The sequence below is a fragment of the Podarcis liolepis genome (assembly GCF_965112155.1).
Source record: "Podarcis liolepis genome assembly, chromosome: 3".
Classification (NCBI taxonomy): Eukaryota; Metazoa; Chordata; class Lepidosauria; order Squamata; family Lacertidae; genus Podarcis; species Podarcis liolepis.
Genome location: NC_139557.1, coordinates 35,845,706 through 35,866,868, shown reverse-complemented (window position 1 = coordinate 35,866,868; position 21,163 = coordinate 35,845,706). Strand labels below are relative to the sequence as shown.

Genomic DNA, 21,163 nt, shown 5'->3' with positions numbered 1-21,163 from the left:
AAAAGCTGTCTTGGATTTAATAACATTCACAGGCCACATTTCAAATTAATTTGGTCTGTTAGATAATCTCTTACTCCTTTTTCCACATCAGTGATATTAGAGCTATAAATAGTAATAAGGTTGCAACACTTGCAACCTCTGTATAGCAGCTGGGCTTGTCTGGAATCACCCTTGCCTCATTCAATTCAAATGGAGTACTTCCTCTTCAAGGTCAAGCTGTCAAGCAACTGGCAGTGGAAGCCACCTCTGGTCACTGGCCATTAAGCCAGTCATGAAACCTCTTCTCCATTAAGCAGTCTTAGCCATATGATCAGACTCAATAAAGTTGTAGCAACAACAGTTTTCATGGGTGAACATTGGTTTGAGCATTTTCAGGAGACAGCAAACCCTAAAAACCTTACCTCTTTTTGTTCATTCCTGTTCACTGGCCTCTTCAGCAGCTGCTTTGGTGCCATTAAGAGAAGTGGGTATGTCTACACGATCCATACAACCAGATGTTATGGAGCCACCTTTCTGAGTGGGCAAATACTTTTGCTCCATTTTCCCCATCCTGAACAATTACTAAAACTGGAGGGGGTGCATTTCAAGGATGGATCGGTGTGGAACGTTTCATGAAACACGCCTCCTACCAATTTCAGTTGTAAAGGCATCACTTTCAGGTCTCGATTCAACATGCCTTGGGCATTGAGAAGCCCTCTATAGGAGACCAGTATTGAAGCATGGCTGGTGTGTGAGTGGGTGTCCATGATTCCTGAACTCCGTGCATGTGCTTCAGATGGATGATTACCAAATCAACTGTTTATAAAGTGTGTGGGGAGAGCAGTGATAGGGAAGAGAAAGAATCACAAATGCATGGTGGTGTTCCCTTGTTCTCAACAGATTATTAGGGAAGAAACTGCCTGGAATCTCTCCCTTTTCTTCCCAACCCAGCAGGGTTTGGAACTAACTTTGGAAGGACAAAAAAGGAGCAGCAATAAAAGACCATAAAGGATGCAAAACATCAAAAAGATGAATTCTTTGAGCAGTAAAAGTTACAAGCCCACTTCACTCATTATTGCTCCCATCTTGCTCTACGTGGAATGCAGGAAACACTGAGCAGCCTGACACACTAATGTCGCTTGTGGCAGAAACGTTGTGGAAAGGCTCAGACACTACTGACAATAGCACTCTTTGGCCAAACGAACATGGGTGCCATACTGAATGAAGGGACTTTACTGGATCAAAAATGCCGAGTGCATTTTTGTTGCTTGCAACTTTCATTAGGGGCACAAGATTGAGGTTCTTCTCTCAAGGCACTGTTGTTTTTGTCCATGGAGTTTTCTTGGCAGGGATACTGGAGTGGCTTGCCGGTTCCTCCTCCAGGTGGATCACGTTTAGTCAAAACTCTCCACTATGACTTGTCCGTCTTGGGTGGCCCTGCACGGCATAGCTCATAGCTTCTCTGAGTTGTTCAAGCCCCTTTGCCACAGCAAGGCAGTGATCCATGAAGGAGTTTGACCAAACTGCGGGAGGCAGTGGAAGACAGGAGTGCCTGGCGTGCTCTGGTCCACGGGGTCACAAAGAGTCAGACACAACTGAACGACTAAACAACAACTCAAGGCACTGTCTTAAAGGAGAGATGCTGCCTTGATAGAATAATCTTAATCTTCTGCCTTTGAGGAAGATTATCAACTAAACATGTTTAGCCGCCCGCCCCGCCCCCCGCCCCCCCATTAAGACTATTACTCTTCATAGAGGTTGCTCTGGTGGCAATTTTTTTGAGGTTTTGCCTTCCTTCTTCTTGTTTTGGAGGTAGCATTAGCAACCTGTTGTTGTACCTGGGGAACTCTGGATTGGGCCAAAAGGTTTTTATTTTGTAATAATTATAGAAATAATTTTCCTTCATGCAGCAATAACCATTGTTACTGTGAAGGGGCATTTAATCTTGATAATCTACACACAGCACTTTCTCGACTTCTATTCCTGTAACACACAGTGGTCTAAAAGTGGGCAGTGTAGTTCCTTCTCCCTTCCTGCTGCAGCTTATTGGTTCTTTCTTTTCAAGTACTTCCTCTGATCAAATTGCTAACAGGCAATATTAGTTGTTTAAAGGTTTCTCTCCCCCCCTTTCTTTTAACCTTTATGTATTTAAATGGTCATGACCTTCTCATCAGTTGATAGACTGGACAATTGTGAATGCTTGAATAGTGCTCCTTTTAAAAAAAAAACACATTATTTTCAAAAGGCTAACTCTCAGTATTGGTGGACTCACCTTTAGGAAGGAAAAAAACACTATATTAATCATGACACTTCCAGCCTTTAAAAACACAAAGAGACATCTTATATGTGTCTTCGTGGTATTTTACTCCCTCCATCTATATAGTGTAAAGGAGATTCTAGATTACATGATACAAAAGGCAAAGGTCATATATTTGCCTTTTAAGCTCAGAACATTTTCATTTCTCTTTGGGCTATTGCAGCAGAACTAACTGTTCAGAGGCAGCTGCCTTCCAGCAGGTCACACTATCTGCCCATTTAGTCCAGTACTGCTAGCTCTAACTTGTGGTAGCTCTCTGGGGCCTCATTGGTATGTTCTCTATGCAAGTTCCCCATGAAGAGTGCATGGTATATTCAGTAGTTTCCTGCACATGTGTCAGGGACTGGGGAGAGGAAGAGGAACCAGGTTGACCCTTCCAGGGAGGAGGAAGAGGAAGACAGTTTAGATTTGCAACAGGAGTTTGAGGGAGGTCACAACTCAGAGGCAGATGAGGGGGAAAGTTAGAAAATAATGGGGGAGGAGGGGGAGGAGGAGGAAGCACCAGGGGGTGACAGCTGACAGACACAGTGTCTTTAGAAAGCATTCCAGACCCCCCCCCCTCCACTCCCAGAACCTGGCGAGCCTTGAAAGTAGGAGAGCAAAGAGCTCAAAGATAGAGGCCATGTAGCAGCACCCATAGGAGAGACGATGAGAATGACAGATGAGGAAGTGGGAGAGACGGGAGCTGGAGATTCACTCGGGACAACACCATCCAAGAGGCTGGGTTCTACAGCCTCTCTGTAAATACTGAATAAAAAGTGGACGGTAAGAAACATTTCTTTGTCTTTGTACGTTCCTGGGCAACCAGCCGGGAGTCGCTGGCAGCAGCCTGACAGCATGACGGTCTTAACTTAGAAGAATAGCATTGCCAATGTGGCATCATTGCGCAGAGTACTCTTTGCTCCGCCCATCCCCCATACCTTTGAAGCATGGCTGGAAAAGAATGGAGACAGAGCTGGCTGAGGATGTGAGGGCTATTCGACATGGCATCCACAGTGGGCCTCCTTAACCTGGAAGAGGCAGGACCTAGAATGCTTTATCTTGACCTTCTTGAGTTCTTTGTGCAAAAAAAAAGAATAGCAGCAATGTCGGGGTGGTGGGTCCTTTGCCAGTTTTGAGGTCTGGGCAAATGTTTACTCTTAATGTTCTCTGGAAGTGGCCCTGGGTGCAAAAAGAATATGCTCCACAAAGCATTTGTGAACCTTGTGAAGGTTGGGAGATAGACGTGTTAGTTCCCAGTTTGTCTTTTTGATATGGGGCACGCATCACCCTTTCCACTGGGATAATGTAACATCGGGGTTGATAACCCCCAGAGCTATCTGACCTGTGACTACTTTGCTGTGGCTGCTTTAACGTGGCTGCCTGCTCACCCACCCAAGCAAGCAGTTACAGGAGCAAAGAGAATGACCAGCAACATCCACTACTTGACTCCTTCTTCTGGGCCCAGAGGGACAGGAGCAAGGAAACTGGCAGAGTCAACAGCAGTGAGGGTGAGTTGGGGCTACTTAAGGAGGGCCCCTCTTGGCAGCCCAAGACCCTAAAAGAACTTGGAACTGGAACTGTGTTGCAGAGTGCTCAGTATTATAAAGCTGAATCATTTCTACATGGCACTGGAACCTGCAAAGCTGTGATACCTACTTAGAACATAAATTAGTCAGATTCCTCTCATCTCTGTCCATTTCACCAGCTTCATAAAATGTAAGTGTGTCTGATCTCTATACCCATAATGACTCACATACACATACATATACACACACACTTTGGGGTCCTGATTGTGGGTTTCCCATAGACATGTGGTTGGCCACTGTGAGAGCAGGAGTTGGACTATTGGAGGCTGTTATGGTCTCTCGGACAGCCACCTTGGATCAAGAAAAAAAAAAATCCTGAAAGTGGTAGCATAGCAATGTCCTACTTTGGGAGGGTGGGATACCAAAATAAAGCTTACACTAGGAATTGGCATTTTTATTTAGGTCAGAATAAAGGCATCACTTGTTTCTCAGGCCTGAGACTTTACCTAGGGATCCACTAACATAGGAAGCTGCCTCAGTATAGTCAGATCAGTACTGTCTCCACTGACTCAGTGGTGTTGCAAAGGGGGGCAGTGAGCCCTCGGTGCTATGTCTGGAGGGGTGACAAGAAGGCACCCCGCGGGGTGCTCGCCCCGCCAACCCTGGGCGTGGCGGCATGAGCAGCCATCGCGCCACCGCAGCCACATGTGGAGGATTCCGCCACCGTCCATATGGCGCTCAGGCAGCGCTGGTGGCAAACCGCTACATACAACACATGCGCCATGTCGCACGCATGTGCTGTATATAGTGACGTCGCACATTCGCTGTACATAGTTTGCCGCCGGCACCGCCTGAGCACCATACGGATGGCGGTGGGATCCCTCCATCACCACTACAGCCGCGAGCAGAGGATTCCACCACCGCCTATACGGTGCTCAGGTGGCGCCAGTGGTAAACTGCTACGTACAATGCATATGCTGTACGTAGCAATGCCGCACATGCACCCTACGTAGTGACTCCACGCATGTGTCGTACGTAGCGATGCCATGCATGCGTAATACGTAGTGGTGCAACGCGTGCGCAGCCGGTAGTTTGCCCCGCCCCAGGTGCCGGTTAGCCTTCGTTTGCCCCTGCACTGACTGGCAGCAGCTCCCCGTGGTTTCAGAGAGGAGTCTTCTACAGCCCTACTAGGAGATCCCAGGGATCAAACCTTCAGTGTGTGTTCTACCACTGAGTCCTGGCACTTTCACAAAGTATCTCGGGATACATTTTCTCTCTCTAATGAAGACCACAGCCCTCTAAGGACGTGGCCATTGGAAAATAGTTCTCATCATCTGCCATTCTCTCTTTCTGAGATACTCCTCTCATGTTTTGTTGCCATAGAGAGCACTGTGGAAGAGATGCCTCCAGCTCCACAGAGAAAAGTAGAAGAAATAGTGTTGCACTGAATGTTTGGGAAGACTTAAGCAAGGAACTAGAATTTATTATGCTATTTAAAGTTTGCCTCAAAGGACATGTGAAAATAGCACCTTTAAAATTTATACAGTTATTTATAAAGACTGTATAATTTTATCTGAACAGGATGGGAACTTCAATTTTTCATATGCAGTAATTTGCACTATTCTGATAAAGTAATTGCACAATGGAATTTATGATGAATTGGGTATTAGTATAAATGTATTAGGAAGACTAATGCAGTTGGAATTTTCCATGTTCATTCATTTGTAGTGCAGATATTTTCTGCTTTAGTTCTAGGATCTAGATTTTCTTTTTTTAAAAGCAAGATGATATGCAACCTTTGCTTTGAAGATTTATTTATTTTTACTAATTGCCTCTAAAAAGGGAAATAGCATGGTTTCCAAAGCCACAGACAGATATTTTACCATTATTTTGTAGTCTGAATATCTACATAACTACTTAAGAAAAAAAGATAGAAACCAATTAAGAGATATATAATGAAGACAAAGTTTCTTTTTCAGTGGATAAACTATTCATTTCTTTACAAGGAAGCATGAGAAACAGATGCACAAATATTAATAATGTTAAATTATATATGCATTTTTCTTTTTAATGCTGACCATATTTAGTGAAAGTAATCCAAATGAAATTCAGTCTGGGGTAGCTGAAAATATGAAAACAATGGGAATGATATAACATCTGGCTTACTATTAATTAGGAAGATATGAGTTGTTATTTTGTTTTTAAAGATAAATTATATTTTAAACATTGTGAAAAGTCAGTTTATATTCATTTGACTTAAGTTAAAGTAAGGTGAAAAGAGAAGTAAAGGTTCTCCAGAGAACTATTGCGAAGATAAACAAAATTTTGTTTGATTTGATTTGCAGTGATGGGACCATCATTTCATTTAAAAGTAATTGTGGCTGGAAGTTGAAAAGTATTTGAAAAGCAATTTCAGCCTCATCTTATGGCTTGCTATGCGAGTGCCTAAGTGCTTATGATGCCAGTGTTTTGTGACACTGCAGATAAAAGCCAATATGATTAGTATGGAAACACTAGTCATGTAACATATTGGTATTCAATTTCTTCTTCTTCTGTACATTACCCAGATAGCACAGCATATGCATGTTTTAGATTACAGGAAAAGCATTTCCCCAATAAGAGGTAGATTTTTCTTTGACAAGTCTTAGGCATTTTTACTAATATTGTTTCATGCTTCAAAATATGAATTCAAAATATTTTGTCACCACAAGTGTCTGTTAATGTTTTATGGTTTGCAGCCTGCCACTAGTGTTTGTCTAAAAGATGGAATCTGAGAATATTTTGTGATACTGAATATATATATAGTGGTTAAGTAGTTTTATCAATCTTTTTTTTATACAAAGCCCTAACTGCTAGAGTAGTCTCTGCTTCGAATCTGGAGCCTCCAAGAGCCAAGCTAGATGTGACATTTGTCGTGGTGTTTAACCTTGTGTGACTGATATTTCTATGAAATAACCATGGGTAACTTAGAGTGAGACCATAGTATGTGGGGCGGGGGCTTTAACCCATTCCCTCCCCCACTGTTTATATCAAAATTCCACCCCGCTGCAAGCAGGAAAGCTCCCATTGGGTCTGAAGATAAAATGAAAAAGGGCTCTCTAAACTTACACACACGCACACATGCACGCGCGCGCACACACACACACACACACACACACACAATATCAAAGTCTCTGAGATTCATTTCATTATTCCGAGCTACTTAAGAAGTATATAACTGAAGCTATCGATTTCTGTGTGAGAATATCACAGAATAAATAGGACTTTTCTGCTAGTGGTCAAACAATACAACAATAGGCCACTTCTGAAGTAACAAAGAGTTAAACCTTTGGCCATTTGGACCGCCAGATGTTCCTGAACTACAGCTCCCATAATCCCTAGCCATTGACTATACTTGCTGGGGCTGATGGGAGTTGTAGTTCAGCAACGTCTGTGGTAGGAGGGAGAGAAGCAGAAGTTTCTTACACTGTTCCTAGATCCTTGACTGAAGGACTCGCAATTTTTACATGGCTCATCAGACACACAGCATAACATTATCATTTGGAAAGCTCAGTCACACATGAAGGCTAGCAGAAGAACAACTGACACAAAAGATGAGAAGCAATAAGCATAGCTCTGGGCAATGTTTTTTCTCTCTCTCACTCTCCTCTGTACACAGCAATAGTTGTTATTCCTGAGTTTATAACTAGAAACATCAACCTTTTGGACATTTTCTGCACACACACCCCGGCCTGGCAATGCATTGTCTCATCCATGAACAGAATGAGCAATTGCAATGACTCAAGTGATGAAGTGTTGCCTTGAAGTTTCTTTGGCATCAGATGAATCCCATCTATATTGCAGCTGGTACCAATACATTTCAAGATTCACAAAGGCATTATTAAGAAGGAATACATTTTGGATTTCTATAAAGACATTTTTATGAATACATTATGGCACTTAAATGCATGTGCAATGTGAACATTTTGGTCATGCTGTACTAATACTGCTCCAGTTGTTCTTTTTACTTTAATGCAGTTTATTGCAAAATGCTCAGAATTTTGACAGTTTATCTCGGTGATGTTTTTGCTATATTCTGCAGCTATCTAAGATACACTACATCAGCTATTTGCTATATGTTAGTGCCTGTTTTGCTATCACTGATGTATTTGTCTTGTTGTTGAGATTGATGTGAAATATACCTGTTGTTTTATCGTACATGTTAAATTTCAACAGTTTATATGACTCACTCTGGGATGCTATTGTATTGAAAAGCACATAATAAATATTTTAAATAAAATAAATATGGTGATATCCAATGTTAGTCATACTCAAAGGAGACCCGTTCAAATAAATCAACTTTTTAATGAGGCATCTTTAACTGGTTAAAGACTTGGTTAAAAATTTACCAGTGGATTTATGATAACTCATTGTTTTCAAACTAGAGTTTGACTAATTCCTTGTTCCCCAAAAGGCGTATTCTGGTACTAACACAGGCATAATGTAGGTTTAGACATTGGCTGCATTTGCACGACATTGTAACCCAAACTATGCCTTACTGGGAACACGAGGACATGTGGGCTCCCACTTTGGTCTTTCCCAGTCATTTTTACTCCCGCACCATGCTGAGCTAAGAAAACATAACAGCTTTGATCTATATGGCGGCAGCAGAGATAAAGTAGGGGGGGGGGGGATACGCTCACCAACCAGGAAACAAAATGTTAAGTGGAGGTTAGCATCTAACGGGGGGGGGGGGGAATTACTGATTTCTACAACATACTGACATTATAATAGGATAAACATATCTACATCATTAAGGTAATAGGTGAATAGGCATTGGGTTTACAGGATATCTGGGCTGCAGCATTCCACATATCATTTTCGTAGTTTACTTTTCCACAGTTGACCCTGCATTGTTTTACTGGTTTAGAGAAATACTCAGTGAATGCATGATTATTACTTTTAAATTGCAAATGGTGTGGTGCCCATTAACTTCTACTAGGTATTTTATTTGTATGGCTATCTTGGGATACGTTGAACCCCAGTACTGGATTGATACTTTAGATTTTTAATTGATGAAAGGTTAAAGAAATAAAAGGACATACCCTGGTACATAGCTGTCAACCTTCCCTTTTTTGCGGGAAATTCCCTTATTCCAGCGCCGTTTCCCGCTGCTTCCCGCTGCTATCCCGGATTGTTAGATATCCCGTAGACTGTCCCCGGGACAGGTGAGGCCGCTGATCCCTTGGTGAGGCTGCTGATCCCTTATTTTCCAGGCTGCTTTTCCTTTATTTTCAAATCTGAAAGTTGACAGCTATGCCCTAGTACCCTTCCCCCTGGAAAACCTCTGTTTTGAGAGAGAGGGGAAGCCACATGACGTGAATGTCAGTCAGTAAGTGCTGGGTTTTGCCATCATTTATCTGTTGCTAAAAATGTTTCAGGGCAAAGTCCATTTGAAGAGATCAATACCTGAGTTGCTCAAAACCTGAGGTTCTCAACTGCATTCATGTAACAGGGAATCATTGTGAAGTTTCCCCATGATATGTAGAGAAGGCACACCAATCCCTGCTTTATAGAAAGAACAATTTGTTGTGAATTATTCAGAATTTTTTAGTGTATAATTTTAAACTGCTTTCTCTAGAGCAGTTGCTGGAGATAGCCAATAAAACTGTAACGTTGTAGTGAAAAAATGCCTGGTCTTCCTTTGTTCAAAGCTTGGTTTTAGATACAGAGCATAGATCCTTGCTAATACTACACGATATCTGACTAAAACTGAAACAACCTTGCAGGAATTGCATGTTGTCTATATAACATACAGATCAAGATCCATGGGTAGTAGGCCATGTGCAAGATTTCATGTGCAGGAATTGTCTCTGTTGAAAACTGTTATTGATAGCAGAGTGCTAGTCATCTGTTTATAAGAAAAGGAAAAACACAGTTCAAATCATTCCACCCAAATAGAGAGGCTTGACAACTGCCATAGGAAAAGCCAAGTGCAGAAAAGTGAGCTGTGCACCAATTTTTTTTTCCTATGCATAAACTTTAGATCAGGGGTAGTGAACCTTTTTATACCTACTGCCCACTAATGCATCTTTCTTGATGGTAAAATTTCCTTACCGCCCACCAGTGCTCAATGGAAGGAGGATCCAACTTGTGCCGTAGAACCCCCTACCACCCACCTAGAATCCTGAAATGCCCACTAGTGGACAGTAGGGACCAGGCTGACAATTCCTGCTTTAGGTCAAGCAAAATGTTTAATAGAAACAGCTTGGGGCAAGTTTCCTACTGTAGCTTACCTAAGCAGACTCACCCTTGTACACCCTAAAACGGTTTGCTATGATCCACCCAAACACTACGAAAGTCAGATTTTTCTTCATGCAGGATGTTTAGATGCCTTTTTTCTTTGACTTTCTGGATTCTCCATATTTTAGTACATATTTTATTGTATCCTTAGTATAAGATGCTCCGGAAAACCTAATCTGCAAAGACTCTGTCTTTTAATTGCATTCATCATTAAATTTTTAACACATTCCTGTAAAGTATTTAGCAAGTCTTTCTTTGTAGATGTTAATTATGCCAGGTTTTCTTCTTCCTTTTTCACCACTCACACACTCAAAAGTGATTTTCAGATCAAGTAATTTATACCAGGTATTTTTGTTTCTCGGAGGGCCTCATTTTGTTGAAAGCCTGCCTAGATTATGCCCTTTTGTCGTGTTCTCTGTAAATGCTAAATCAATGCAAAGTGAATAGATTTCTATTTCTAAAAATACCCTCTTCCACAGGAAGAAGAACTAAGGAAGAGTGGGGAAGCCAAATACGCACACTTGAGTGATGAACTACATGTATTAATTGAAGTGTTTGCCCCACCCGGGGAAGCTTATTCACGGATGAGTCACGCCTTGGAAGAAATTAAAAAATTCCTCGTTCCAGTAAGTTGCTTGTAGCGCTGTTGCAAATGTGTGTGTGTATTATGCCATTAGTTCAAATGCATAAATAGCAATACTTGAAAATCAGAGCCACCATTACACACGTGTTTCTCTTCCTTCCCCATGGCACCGTCATGGCTGCAAATTAAACAATATAACATATTCCAGCAACCCTTGATCATTCTGCATTTAAATTTTCTTTAATGAACTTCCGAGTGATCTATTTGCAATTACAGGTGACCCAGATCCAGAGATATTTAAGGAATAGATCCAGTACTGTGGCCAAAGAGTGCATTGTTCCAGGGCAATGTCATCTCAGAGAGGAGCATTTTGAAGAAATGAGTGTTTCTTGTCTGAAATACCCCACCCCCTTTATTTGCTTAGTTTTAGTGCTGTCCACATGGAGTATTGGTCATTGGTAGCAATGTAAACATTGCATTACTACACTGCATGCTTTCCCAGGTATCCATCCAAACTGTACATGGCTAGGGAGCACACACAGTGTGACCTTTTAAGTGCCCACGGTAGGGTAAATGGTTTTGCAGTTCCACTATTTCCTAAATAATTATAATAATAATTTCCTGCTGAAAGACATTGGACCCCCCCACCCCCCGCTTTTCTCACTTTAACACAGCTGTTATGGCTAATGATCTTGTCACAGACATCAGGCAAGGAAAGATGTCTAAAAAGGATTTATCTTTACTGTCTATCCAGCCACCTTGTCCCAGCTGTTTAAAAGTTATCAGCTTTTTCAATGCCATTTTTAGATTAAGAGCTTCGCTGTGTTCTGGTGTGCCATTTTGGAATAAATAGGGCATGAACAAAAATAAAAGGCTGTGGTTAAAAAATTGATTATGTCTAATCAGAACTGAGGAAAATGTACAAAAAACTGAGAGGATTGTGGCACGACCAACTTATTATCACACAAGGTTTCATGGTCTACAGCCTTGGTCTACAGATGCATCTGATGAAGGCCACAAAAGTTAATTCAGTAATAATTTTGTTAGGCCTTAAGGTGCCACAACACTCTCAGTTGTTTTTGCTACAGCAGACTAACATAGCTACCCTTTCAGAAACTGAGGAAATATAGATATCCAGAACTTGCTATCCCAAGAATTTATTGGCAAATTGAATTGTGAGTGATAATTTGGGGGTGAATATATAGTAAGGTCTACTAACTTGGGTGGCTTTAAAAGAAGATTAGATAAGTTCTTGGAGAATAAGGTTATCAATGGATACTAGCCATGATGGCTTTGTTCCAGCAGGTTTCTTATATTCTTAATGTGCCCCCCATGTACTGAATAATGCTGAAAAGTGGATAGACCTGGTCAGTGCTATTTTTCTAGAAAAAGACATGCCACAACTCTCCATGAACAGCTCCCTCGTTCTCTCAGAATGCCAATGGCGCCCATTGAGAGGTGTTGGAACTGAGTTGTGGCTGAAAAAAAAGCCCTGGACCTGCTTATAAGCTTGGTTTTTTGAGAGATAGGAGGGTTGGAACCAAGCTGGAAAGGTGCGCTTTTGGAAACATTTTTTTCCCTTTCACGAAGTACTTGAAATGTCAAGCAGAGAAGGAAATTTGCATGTTCATCCTTTTTAGTACTATCTGCAGAGCTCTTGCATTGTGACAAATCAAGAGATTGCACAACCACCAGGGACATATACGAATAACCACAGCACAATATAGTTAAAAAGAAGTGTGGGCATGGTGTTAACAGCTTGTGCTGTATAAACTGAGTTGTTTTTAGCCAGCATCTTTTGGTTGGTGCCTAATGCATTTGTTTGTCTTAGCCCTTCTTCATTCAGCTGCTACCCTGAGTTGGTGGCTGAGTAGTGCAGCGTGCGCCACATGCGGCATTGCTAGAAACTGCACACTTAACCAAAGTTTAAATCTCATGCCTCTTCAATTCATAAAGAATGCTACAGCAGAATGAGGAGCCTCAGGGGGGAAATGGAATTATTGACTTTGTCAAAGCAGAACACTTTAATTATGGGCCCTCATATAAAAGTCCCAGGATGAGCCCAATAAATCAATACAAATTAGAATTCAGAATTTATACATATAGTAGCAAGTCTTAATATACAGAGTATATTCATTTATGGACACTTATTGACTGTACCATAAAAAAAACATTACTTCATGTGGGATGGTAATCTCATGCTAATACCAATTTTCTTCTAATGTATATATTTCATATTGTTGTCACAGACCAGGTATTGTCTGTTACACAAGCATAGCAATCCTGGGGTAGAACCACAGGCTAAGAGCCAGTACGCATAAGAGAAGTTTTTTAGTCCCTTTTCTCTCCTCTCAATACAAAACCCCTAATTCCTGGGATAAATCTAATTATGCCTTCCCATTCATCTAGCAAACATTTCTGCTATCAGAAGAGAAAGGGAGCTGATTTTCCCGGCACCACTGCAAGCCCCTCCAGAACTGATTGGTGATCTGCAGGAGGTGGGGTTTGCAGGTGCAAGGGCAAATCAACAAATCCATCTCTCACACTCTTATTTTACTGAAGCTCTCACCAGACCAAAGACTTTTAAAAGGAGATAACTACTTCCATTCACAACAGGGACGTGGGTGGTGCTGTGGGTTAAACCACAGAGCCTAGGGCTTGCCAATTAGAAGGTTGATGGTTCAAATCCCCGCGATGGGGTGAGCTCCCATTGCTCTGTCCCTGTTCCTGCCAACCTAGCAGTTTGAAAGCGCGTCAAGTGCAAGTAGATAAACAGGTACTGCTCCGGCGGGAAGGTAAACGGCATTTCCGTGCGCTGCTCTGGTTCACCAGAAGCGGCTTAGTCATGCTGGCCACATGACCCAGAAGCTGTACGCCTCGGCCAGTAAAGGGAGATGAGCGCTTCAACCCCAGAGTCGTCTGCGACTGGCCCTAACGGTCAGGGGTCCCTTTACCTTTACCTTTTTACTTCCATTCACAGAAAGGCAGAATGAGATCCTTCAGCATTTCACAGATGATAACAGGGGCACAGTTGTAGCACTCCTATTCTTCCACTGCCTAAGCACCTACACACACAAACAAACACATACAAGAACACTGCATTGTGCAAGACTCTACTTTCTCTGTTGCATGCTGTCTTTGTTTACACTGCAGTAGTCTTGATATAGAATCTAAAATACTATTTATTCTTTTGCTTAAAAATATATTTGAAAAAAGAAAACATTATTATATTACAATGTGTAATCAATTGTTCTAAATGTACCGTAGCAGGTGCACTAGGTGCAGTGGAAGTCTGTGGTGGTTTAGCAGTTGTGTGAATGCCTTTACATAGAGGTGCAACCACAACCTACTTAGGTTGAGATGCAACCACAACCTACTTAGGGATTTAAGTTTTAAATCTAAGGGATTTAAGTTTTAGAAACCAAAGGAGCTGAACAAGTCTAGCAGCTATAGCAATTTTGAGAACATTTTTTTATAGCACATTTCTAAATGTGGGAGTTTGCAGTCAAACATAACTATGCACAACTGCTTGTTAGTGCATGAAGGGGTTAAGGACCACAGAGTTGTATTGCTGGATAGACTCAGTTAGGTCACACCCCCTACTTTCTACTTCCTTTATAGTGTGTGTGTGTGTGTGTGTGTGTGTGTGTGTGTGTGTGTGTGTCTGTCTGTCTGTCTATCTATCTATCTATCTATCTATCTATCTATCTATCTATCTGCAACCTGTAACCAACAAAGGAGTGTGTGTGTGTAAGCTTGCTTCTAAGCTTACAGCACGTTTGGAAATATATTCTGTATTTTTTACCCAAGAGTATTCTGCTACATGGAACAATGCATGACTGAGACCTCGAATCTGTAAGTAAAGCATTTTAAACTTATTTAACAGTGTGTGGTCTGTTCATGCAAGAGAGATAGAAAGAGGTCAGCTGCTGTGTGCAGCTGAAAGGGATTAAAAGGCCTAACAACCTATATTCCTAATGCTTTACTGTGCTGCTTATTTTTGTGAATCTAATACTCTGCTTTCTGTGTGCTAGCCCAGCGTTTTGAATCCAGGCAACCCGCTGATTCTTTTGTTGTTCACCCACACACGTGGGTCCACAGGGATTCTTATTTAATTCCCCACACTAAAGGGGAAAGGGGACAGTCATCTACCAGGTGCTGGGGCTTTCTGCAAATGGTAGGCATGTAATCAGATTCAGAGGAATACTAAATCCTGAGCTGAAGTAGGATGCCTCAGGGGGATTAGGAGCTTGTCAGAGATGAAGCACAAGGCTGCACAAGTCAAAGCACCAACCTCTGAAATGTTTCATGCTGCCTCAGCGATCCGAATGTCAGAAACATGCTGCACAATACCATCTAAACGTGAAAATAATAACTCTTATATTTACTATATAAGGCATAGCACCAGGTGGAGGAAGAGAAGTTGGAGGGAGATCTCCATTGTGATGGATAAGTCAAGCTTGTACTCAGAGGGAAAGAGCTCACCTGGAAAGCCAATCTCTCTTACTTCCCATGCATACCCCAAATCAACTTCAAGTGTGCCTAGCGCAAAAGCTCCTGGACATATTTTCCATTTGGCAATTTTCTCATTCAGGGGCACTGGTGTATCTTGAGCCAAACTGGGCAGCCTATGAAGCACTTTGAACTGAGGCAGACTGTTTTCGGAAGTACAAAATTAGAATCTGACTCAAAACATTTGGTCGTTGCATATCCCTAGCAAGTGACCTCTCAAAATTCATCACACTATTTGTTGGCAGAGAAACCCCATTTCTAGAAGCAATAAGGAAAAAGAAAAATCTAGACATTTCCTTGAAATGTTTTGCACTAATAAAAAAAATTATTTGACCAAAACCTAGCATTTTTCCAATTTGTTTCTCCCCTTTAAGAATAGGATATAATATCCAGGCTTTTTGTGATCTATGATTTGTTTATCATTTGATTTGAGCATGGTGCCTTTTTATTAAAACAACAACCTTCCACTTTATCATCTTTGCTGCATTGTAAAGTCTCCACAAATTGTTATAAGGTTTAGGATTTGGTTTACAGCAGCAGTAATGACCTGGAACAAGCAAAAACTATATTTTATGGCTTGTTTTCTAGCTTTATCCCTCAATGCTTTATTTCAGATGTATAATATAGCTAACAAAGCTGTTATTAACTGGCTTGTTAAAGTGTATGCCAAAGGGTTTATTCTGCAGAGGCTTACACTAGACTATTAGGCCTTTTATCCCCTTTTGACAAAATATATCTTTAATTTGTTTTATGAGGTTGTGGGTTTTTGTTGTTGTTGTTGTTATAAACATTATATTTATTGTGGTAGAAAATAGGTTGCCTTCTGTTACTAAGCTGAAAGAATGAGAAATTAACTTTTTTATGTACTGTGTAGGTGAGAGCTGCTTTGCTGCAGGAAACTCTCCTGCCCAAACAACACATTTTGGGAGGTGTGTGGCTGTCATTAAAAAAAAAAGACACCCCTTATTTTTCTCCTCCTCTCTCCAGTGTGATATAAAGCAGGGGTAGCCAGTGTGCAGCGGCGGAGGAAGCTGTTCGGGCGCCTGGGGCAGCGCGAGCCACCCATAGGGGCAGGGGGTACTGTGGGGCCTCCAGAGTCTGCCTGTCTCCTCCCACTCAGCCACCCTATGGCTGGGGGGAAGGCAGTGGGTGGACCGTTTGGGCAGTGCGGAGCCTGTGGGCACCCAAGCCACCGCGTCTCTCCCAGGAGAGATGCATGGCTTGGGCATGCTGCAGGCCATGCAGTGAGTGCCACCTGGCATTTTGTCACCTCCCTCAATGATGATACCTGGGGCGCCATGCACCCCCTTTCTCCGTCCCTGCCAATGAGGTGTCCTCAAGATGTTCTTGGACTACAACTTCCATCCTTCCTGACCATTGCTCATGTTCACTGGGGCTGATGAGAGCTGGAGACTAGTAACATCCAGCTACCTGGACACAGAGTATACAAAAATATGCAGTGATGTCGTCTTTAGTTTCCTATTGCCCTCTTCCACTTCACTGGCTGCCTCTGGCAGGGCATGGAAACCTGCTTGCCTGGGGGTCATGTCGGGCTGCTCATCTTCTGTGGAGCAGACCAGGAATAGGAAGGGAACCTCGAGAATGGATTACTGCAATGCACTCTATGTGGGGATGCCTTTGGCCCTGGTCCAGTAGCTCCACCTGGTACAGAATGCAGCAGCTAAACTAATGATGGGGCCATATGGCTGGCAGCATGTGACAGCCTTTGCTAAAACATCTGCACCGGCTTTTCTTAAGCTGTACAAAGCCCTAAACAGCTTACATCCAGGATACCTTCAGAGCTACCAGAGCCCTTATTCTGTATCCCAGCTTAGCCACTGGGATCATCTAGAGCAGGCATAGGCAAACTCGGCCCTCCAGATGTTTTTGGACTACAACTGCCATAATCCCTAGCTAGCAGGACCCAGTGGTCAGGGATGATGGGAATTGTAGTCTCAAAACATCTGGAGGGCCCAGTTTGAGGAAGCCTGATCTAGAGGAGCAGTGCTACTTGCTCCTCCCCATGTCTCAGAAGCCCAGCTGAGCTGGAAGTTGCACATTTGGTGTCACCCTACCCACACTGTGGAGCACTTTTTCAGCAGGCATCCTCACTGCTAACCTTGAATAATTTTTTTTTTATGTTGTAAGCATTTTCAGTGGTTAATATTTTTTTTAAAAAACGAGCCAGCCATTATTGTGGTTATTGTATTGTACAGTGGTACCTCGGGTTACATATGCTTCAGGTTACATACGCTTCAGGTTACAGACTCCGCTAACCCAGAAATAGTGCTTCAGGTTAAGAACTTTGCTTCAGGATGAGAACAGAAATCGTGCTCTGGCGGCACAGCAGGAGGCCCCATTAGCTAAAGTGGTGCTTCAGGTTAAGAACAGTTTCAGGTTAAGTATGGACCTCTGGAACGAATTAAGTACTTAACTGGAGGTACCACTATATTGTGGTTATTGTATTGTGGTTATTGTATTGTTTTACGACATTTTAGGTTGTGCACTGTCTTGATATGTGAGTGGGTGGTATATCAAAACTTTTATAGATAAACAAACCACGACAGTGACAGCATTCCCACCTGCAGAGTGTTTTTGGAAGTACTTCTGTCTGGGCCCTTTTGTTACTTCCTTGCAGATGCAAACTGAACAAGAAGTCAAAAGCAAGTGTTTCTTCGTTTCCAGTAGTTTTCTTTTTGCCTTTAGCTCAGACAATGTAACGATAACTGGGCAATTCCACCCCCCTCCCCATGGGGAGGAACCAAGTGGTTCAGAGGTTAATTGCTGCTCAAAGAGCACTATCTTGGTGGTGTCTTTGGACCTTTTGAATTAGGAATTCTGCCACTGTATTAGATATGGGCAAATTTGTCAAAGAAGTACTGCTTGATATATATTGTAAATTATGGCTTTGTAGTTGAAGGGTCGTTTTCTTTCCTCATTTTGCAGCACACTGATGCCAACAAATGGCTATATAACACCAGTGAGGGGGACTTCCTGGCCTTTTTAAAACCCTACAATAACTTGTGGGCATGTTTTATATCGTTCCTGACCCCTACAAAGCTATATTTTCATCTCTCTCATGTTTTAAGACAGAATTTCCATATGGAACTTAATACAGAGTATTAACTTCTTTTCTTGTCTCTCGGTAAGGTGAATGCATATACCTGCAACTCTTTTCCTCCCACAGCCATACACATTTCAAATTACAGTGCTTGAAGTCAGTGGATCAACCCTTATTTTTTTCCTGGCTATAAGTATCACACAGGCATAGAAACATGAGAAGCTGTCTTATACCAAGTCAGACCATCAGTTTCTCTAGCTCATTATTGTCAACACTGACTTTAAGTGTCCCTCGGAGGCTTCAGACAGGGGACATTCCCAGCCTCAGCAGGAGATCCCAGGGACTGAACCAGGACAGGAACAGTTGGAGAAGTGCCACGCTTCTGCCTTCCTGACAGCAGTGCTGCTGCTGCGTATTGGGGTGGTGCAGGGGTGAAGTCAGGGGTGCAGAGGTGCACCAGCAGGAGTGCTGGATTGGCTTTGCCAGTGTGCTTGCACAGCCCCAACCTCGCCACCATCACCCTGCCCCCTTGCAGTAACTGCATCCGACACACATACCATGCCAGCTGCTCTGCTTCTGGATCTGGGACCTTCTGTATTGAAAGCACATGGTCTACGGCTGATCTGTAGCCCTTCCTATCAAACTGGGAAAACTTCATTGGGAGTTAAGCTCATCACAGCTGTTCCCTGTTATTGCATGTTGCATGCATTGGGGGGGGGGGGAACCCTCAATATATTCCTAACATTTCAAGGGAGAAAGTTAGAACCAATCCTTTCAAAAACCACACAGTTGAGAATATTTTTTTCCTTGGTGTGCTTTAAGAGAAGCTTTCTGAATACCAAGAGCTGAGGGAGGCTTGCCAACATATTTTGGCCTTGAAAAAAGGGTATCACCTGCCCTGCTTTTTTAATCTTCTATTGTCCACATCATGATCAGGTGATTGTTTGCAGAACATACTAGCAAATACCCTTGGCCTGGGATTAGCTGAACAGCTGCTTCAATGTGATATCACTCCTTCACATTTGCACACTCATTATGGGAACTGATATGCTGGTATTTAAGTGGATTAAGGCCTTTTTGGGAGCATATTTAGCCAATGAAAGCAATCCGTTAATAAGCCATTCCAAATACTCTGAGGAATCCCTTTTAGAGGGAAATAATTATTATTAGAGTCGGCCTATTGTTTACCTATTATGTCTGACTGAAAATATATTTGCAGTTGGTTGTTGGTGTGGGGGCAGTGAGGGTATGACATATTGAGCCTGAATGAAAAATTGAATCACAGCTGAAATTTTATGAAGTATTTGCCAGTTAGTCTGGAAACTCAGCATTAGGGAAATGTCTTTTTAAAAAAGGTTTATCTAATGCACAGCTCATCATAAGGTGTAGGTTTCCCATCAGATGACAGAGCAAGGGCACTGCAATTGAATGTGGATGACGAGAAACACGTATTGTTGTATGAATCCCTAGGTAATGCTTGTGGTTTCTCCACAGTGAAAACAGCTAAGCCTAAATTGCAGGTTGTGGAAAGAAATTGCCTTCAGCTTCTGGGGATGAACAAAACCTCCCCACAACAGCTGGCCTTTTGTTTCTGAATTTCATTCTTCTATATCTCTGGCCACTTTCATCCCCAGAAGTGTTGACGGCTTATCTGGCATGATAAAAGGGAATGCATCAATGCTACATAACAGAGGGTTTTGCATTCTTTCTTTGTACATAAAGCATTGGGAAAACACTCAAGTAGAAGACCAGTTCAGTACATGGCCAAATGTCAGTTTACTTCAGGGTGAAAAAGATTAATCTAGCATAGATAAATTCTGTGTGCTATATGGATACAGGTAACTACGTTTGGATATGAGTGTCAGATGCCTCAGACATTTTATCATAGTTTCACTGCTTCATCTGCAGCAAGTTCGTAAAATTATTTTTGTTCCTCTATGAAATGAAGAGAGGGTCAAGACAGGAATAGAATTACTTCTCCAAGGTGATTTTCCCTCCTCCCCTCAAATAATAGAAACAGCTTGCAATGTATAAATGGCAGCACAAACTTGATTTTGCTTCAGGTGTATGTGTCAGGAAACCACTAAATAGGTGTTCATACAATCTCTCTCAACCATTCAGTTAATTTATGAGAGGAAACAAAACCACCCTGAGATCTTTTGATGAAGGGTAGTATATAAATTTAATAAGAAAAATTGCGCCAATTGGCTACTTTCTCCCCCCCCCCATTAGTGGCTGAATATTCATTGTTAGGGAGAATGGGGGCATATGCATGTATTACCCCCTTGGTGTTATGAAGAATCCCAATTGGACAGCAGGCACATCAGCATTGGGGTCTGGCCATCATGGTTTCAATGAATGTATGGAGAAGTTCATAAGAACTTTGAAAGCCAGTATGACATGGTGGTGAGAGCACTGGACTAAGACTGAGCAAGCTGGGTTCAAATCTCTACTCAGTTGTGAAAGTCATTGGGTAACCTTTAGCCAAGTACTGCGTCTTAGTCTAATCTAGCTCACAGGTTGTTTTGAGGATAAAAGGCAGGGGAAGTACCATGTACGCTGCCCTGATCTCCTTAGATGAAGAACAGGAATTTGTATATATGTATATATGAATTTGTATGTATGAAGTTAAAAATGATACAACTTGTGTCACCAACTGTATATACAGTATATGGAGGTTATATGTCATGATAAATAAGTTTATGGCGTTTGCTTGTTGTGTAGGGATTGGAGCACACCTAGTGCTCAGGGTATACCTGTTGAAGTTAGACCAAGAGGTATAGGACCACTTCAGTAGTTTGCAGTAAATGGGTTTTCTGTGCCCAAGGTTTCTGGATATCCTCCACCAAGATTAGCAAGTACTAGCTTGAAGGCTACTGTGAGAATCACATATTAGGTAAGGCAGATGTGAGCTGATTTTC

The 21,163-nt window shown here is 42.1% G+C and overlaps 1 protein-coding gene across 3 annotated transcripts in view; it reads left to right on the top strand.

The window, feature by feature from the left end:
* KHDRBS2 (KH RNA binding domain containing, signal transduction associated 2) overlaps positions 1 to 21,163 on the top strand; it is a 339,999-nt gene that overhangs the window by 145,689 nt on the left and 173,147 nt on the right. For all 3 annotated transcript variants that reach the window (XM_083495875.1, XM_083495874.1, XM_083495873.1), the window contains exon 4: positions 10,566 to 10,712. In XM_083495875.1, the coding sequence (XP_083352001.1) occupies positions 10,566 to 10,712 (147 nt within the window). The remainder of the gene's footprint in view (positions 1 to 10,565; positions 10,713 to 21,163) is intronic.